Here is a 5,024-nt window from a genome sequence, read left to right as displayed (position 1 = left end):
CGACCAAAACGCTGGCTTGCATCCATAGATGCTTCTCAAGCAAATCCCGGGACGTCATTCTCCCCCTGTACTCGGCCTTAGTGAGGCCGCAGCTGGAGTACTGTGTCCAGTTTTGGGCTCCACAATTCAAAAAGGATGTGGAGAAGCTTGAGAGAGTCCAGAGAAGAGCCACGCGCATGATCAGAGGTCAGGGAAGCAGACCCTAAGATGACAGGCTGAGAGCCCTGGGGCTCTTTAGCCTGGAAAAGCGCAGGGTCAGGGGTGATCTGATGGCCACCTACAAGTTTATCAGGGGTGACCACCAGCATCTGGGGGAACGTTTGTTCACCAGAGCGCCCCAAGGGATGACGAGGTCGAATGGTCACAAACTACTTCAAGATCGTTTCAGGCTGGACATAAGGAAGAACTTCTTTACTGTCCGAGCCCCCAAGGTCTGGAACAGCCTGCCACCGGAGGTGGTTCAAGCGCCTTTATTGAACACCTTCAAGATGAAACTGGATGCTTATCTTGCTGGGATCCTATGACCCCAGCTGACTTCCTGCCCTTTGGGCAGGGGGCTGGACTCGATGATCTTCCGAGGTCCCTTCCAGCCCTGATGTCTATGAAATCTATGAAATAATTTGTGAAACTACTAGAAGTAGTCAACTTCAAGGCTTCTAAAACAACTCAACTGACTAGCTCCTTTCCATTTAGAGGTTGCTATTAGAGGAAAAAGAAACTTTCCATAACAAGATAATGAGCCTTAATGAGGTGCAATGCTTAAGGATATCTGTTTCTGTAGTTAACGAACATTGTTCATGTTGATTAACTCAAGCTGAGTTCTAGAAAATGAACAGTGAGTAAGTGTAGTGCCTTTTTTGAGCCCAAGCCTCTGTATTTGAATAGAGAGTTATGACTGAGGAAAAATGGGTGCAAATAAAGGCATGGCTACCAATTGCCTGTGCCTCTGTTAACTCTATATAATGGTGCTAATCACTTTTCCTCTCTCTGGTTGTCTGTCTTATCTATTTAAGTTGAAGCTCATAAGGCAGAAACTGTCTGACATTATATGAACAATGCTAGCCCAAATGCCTGGCACAATGGGACTCTAGCTAAAATTCAGTTGTGGCTTCTACTGTATTATAATTAATTAAACAATGCTCGTGATATTTTTAGATGAGGAACTTTGTGTCCCACATGTCTGAAAAAATATCCCTGTAAACATTTGCAATCCCTCTTTAAAATTCTCCTTTTTTGCAATGTTTATAAAAATGTAGGGGTTTGGAAGCTGGTATTCTGATACACTGTGGACCAATATGATCTCATAGCTTGTTTAAACTTCCCTGTGTCAGTTTGTTGGCTCTTGTTTTAGACTGAAATTTCTGGGACCAGGACTATCTTTTCATCCTATATTTGTATAGGATGTATATAGGTTCTGGGACCAGGACCTAACCCAGTAGGTCCATGACTAGGGCTCTATGGCAATATAAACAACTCATTCAGATCCTACTGAAGTTGAGAGGAGCAGCCGTGGAGGGCAGATTTTGGTGTTACAGTGTTGGGTAAGATGATTTGATATGCTGTTGAGATCCTGGTTGGGGTGGGATTCTGGAACAGGATCCAGAGCACTGAGCTTGCCAGTACCAAGAAAGGAGAGCAAAACAGAGACATTGTTCTAGGCTAGGGGTGGGCAAAATGCAGCCCGCGAGCCAGATGCAGCCAGCCAGGGCCCACAGGGCCTCTAAAAAATTTAGAAAATTAATAGTTATCTGCCCCTGGCTGCATGTCATGCGGCCCTCAATGGCTTGCCAAAACTCAGTAACCAGCCCTCTACCCGAAATAACTGCCCACCCCTGTTCTAGGCTGACTCCAGTGCTGGACCAGATCTGAGGCTACCTCTATGCCCTAATCTAAGAGGAACATTTCAAGGCTTCCTCTCTTTTTACCTTCTGGTCCTAGATCTGAAGAATCTACATGTATCGTGTATCTCTTGAGGATGTGGGATTCACCCATATGGTATAAAACAAGGGCCATACCCATATGGTATAAAACAAGGGCCATGGCTGTCTAAAGCAGGGATTACCACTTGGCAGGAAGGGCAGGAATAAAGCTGCACATGCTTTGGTGATGGCATTGCCAAAAAAAAACAGTTCTATTGATTCCAGAAAATGTGACAGACTCATAAGTAAGAAAAAAGGCAGCTGCTAGAAAAGGATGAAATAAAAGAAAAAAACCCACAAAAGTAAGGCTTTCATGGTACTGCTCAAATGAAGGACAATAAGGGGAGCAATAAGGCTACAGCCCCAACCCCAGCCTGAAGGCTGAAAATGCTCACCCTTCACTCCCAAAAGGAAGAAAGGAGGGGAACATAATGAGAAAAGCAAAAGCAATGAAGTAAAAGGTAGAATCTATGCACAAGCTTTGAATAAGGTGTAGGCTGCAAAGCAGACCACAAAAGAAGCCAGGTGATTGAGAAGAATGCACTACCCTTTATGCCTATGCGAGACAGGGTTTTAGAGCAGAGGTGCTCAACATTTTTGCCTGGCAGGCTGGATTAGCAGTGTCTAGTTCATCTGTGGGCCACATCTACCTGGTGTCGCCAATCTGGCCCCCAGCAGACAGTGGGCACCAGCTGGCAGCTGGAATGTGAATTGGGGCAACCACCCCCCAGGCCAGGTCCCGAGCTAGCCCCAATCAGAGGGAAGGAGGCATGGCCCAGCATGGAGGGGGATAGGGGGAGAAGGGACAGTGTGGCCCAGCCCAGTCCCTCAGGGGAAGGGATCATAGCCTGGCACGGCCTGGTCCAGCCCCAATCAGCTGTATGCGGTTTGGGGTTTGGGAATTTGGCAGGGGGCAGTGACACCATATTAATGGCCAAAATTCCCCTGCTGCCAAATGTCCTGACCCGTGGGGAGCTATGTGGGCTAAATGCAGCATGCAGAGCCATTGCATCTGGCCTGTGGACCAGAGGGTGAGCACCTGTTTTAGAGCATGCCAGAAGTTTCTGGTTAAAACTTAGGGACATGAGATACATGCACCAGTGAGAACATGTATGTACCCAATTACTCAAAGGAGACCGTGAGCTTTGATTTTTGTGAGCGGGAAAATTGCATTGTATTTATGAACAGCCAATGCAAGTGTAAATCTTACCTTCCAGTTAGCGTCCCTACTGCAACAACAGACCCTGAAGGATGAAAACCAGAAGACTGTGCTGGATCCTATAATGTTTCAAAGGAAATATTACTTTGCCTGGTTATAAATGTATAACAACAACATATTTCAAAACTGGTTATTCAGAAACGGACATAATCCCCTTTGTTCATGTTTTGCTTCAAGTAAAATCCTTTGTTTACAGTTGAAAAAAAATGGCCTAAGTTTTGAAATTTACTAAAAATGTAGGCTTTTCTTATATAAAAATTACTGTTTTCCTTGGTGCACAATAAAATTTAAGAGCTATTTGACAAGTCATTTCAAACAAACAAACCTTATAAAAGCCGCTTCTAGAGAAATCACAAAGGGAAAACTAACTGAATGAATTATTCAATCAGATGTCATATTGTTTTATAAACGTCTAACCTGTAGGTGGCAGGCAGTTTACCTATAGCCTGAAGGATGAGCGAGTAGATAATTTTATTGCTGCACATATCATATATCACATAAAATGAAGTGCAAACGGAGAGCCTGACTTTGCTCCTAGAAATCAGATATCTTTGCAGTGCCTGGCCAGTTACAGCTCTGTGAAAGCTTCCATAAAAGTTTAAGCATACCTGGTAGGACATTATTATGGATGTATGGGTAGCATTACAATACTTTACCTGCCATTTAAAAGAAATCTGAAAAATATATCAAGCAGTCTCTTTCCATCTATATCAAGCTACACAAAATGCACCACAGAATTCTATGAGTTAGAGAAGAAAATCCTAGCATATGCAGTTAACACATTTTGCAGATTTTTATCATACTTTAAATAAAAGGGCTAAGCAGGGAATCAAAAAGCAACCTCACAAAAAATCATCTGCGCCTTTATTCGTATTTATGAGTCACTTCTTATATAGTAGTAAATATGGCAGATCTACTCTGGCATATATCAGTCTCCAGTTGCCTTGCCACTAGTGTAGGAGTGGGCAAAATACAGCTCATGGGCTGCATCGGGCCTGCCAAGAGATTTTGTCCAGCTCATAGCGGGTCCCGTGGTCTCACCCAACCCAGGCACAGGGGGCAAGCTGGGCTGTGGTGTGTGCAACCAGTCCCATCACTCCCTGGCACGCAGAGGGGCTAAGGCGGCACAGTGACCGGACTGACTTCTCAGCAGTACCAGCAGCGGCAGCTCCTTCTAGCTGCCACCACTGCCAGCACCAGCCCTGCTGCCCAGGCACTCCATCCTGTCCACCCCACACCCACCACTGGAAGCAGGATTCATGTGGGCAGGGCATACAGCTGGATGGATGGGGCTGCAAGCAGGCTGGGAGTGGCATCCAGGAGTGAGATGGGCGCAAGAAAGGTGGGGCAGAATCATGGGGTGGAATCACTGGGTGGCGAAAACACAGGGCTGGGGTCTGGGGCAGAGCCACGATCTGCGGCCTGTGCATCCCTGCAATGGGTGCTGGCAGGGGTGTGTAGGGAGCAGATCACGGTTCTGCCCTGGCCCTGAATTGCCGCCACCCAAGGTTCAGGCCCTGGCCCAACCCATCCATCCCACTCCTGGATGGAGCTCCCCACCCACCTGTGGCCCCATCCCATCTGCCTGGCTGTGTGCCCTGCCTGCCCAGGTCCTGGCTGGTCTCCAGGGAGACCCTGGGATCACTGAGTGGTGACAGCATGGGCCAAGCCAGCATCTACTCCCCTGCCAATGCAACCAGCACCCATTGCAGGGGTAAGCAGGGAGAGGATTGTGGCTCTGCCCTGGGCCCCGGTCCTGCACTGTCATAGCCCTGCAATCCAAGCACTGGCTCCACCTGCTCATCCCACTCCTGGATGCCACTCCCCACCCACCTGTGGCCCTATCCCAGCCACTCAGCCCAGGGTGGAGCACAGCCATTTAGGGA

At 47.3% G+C, this 5,024-nt stretch overlaps 1 protein-coding gene across 3 annotated transcripts in view; it reads right to left on the bottom strand.

Annotated features, from left to right (window-relative positions):
• EML1 (echinoderm microtubule associated protein like 1) overlaps window positions 1-5,024 on the bottom strand; it is a 100,241-nt gene that overhangs the window by 15,682 nt on the left and 79,535 nt on the right. For all 3 annotated transcript variants that reach the window (XM_025191212.1, XM_025191211.1, XM_025191213.1), the window contains one exon: window positions 3,130-3,197. In XM_025191212.1, coding sequence (XP_025046997.1) covers window positions 3,130-3,197 — 68 coding nt within the window. The remainder of the gene's footprint in view (window positions 1-3,129; window positions 3,198-5,024) is intronic.

This window comes from Alligator sinensis, unplaced genomic scaffold (genome assembly GCF_000455745.1).
Source record: "Alligator sinensis unplaced genomic scaffold, ASM45574v1 scaffold1385_1, whole genome shotgun sequence".
NCBI lineage: Eukaryota > Metazoa > Chordata > Crocodylia > Alligatoridae > Alligator > Alligator sinensis.
The sequence above is the reverse complement of the archived record's forward strand: the minus strand, read 5'-3'. Positions and strand labels throughout refer to the sequence as shown.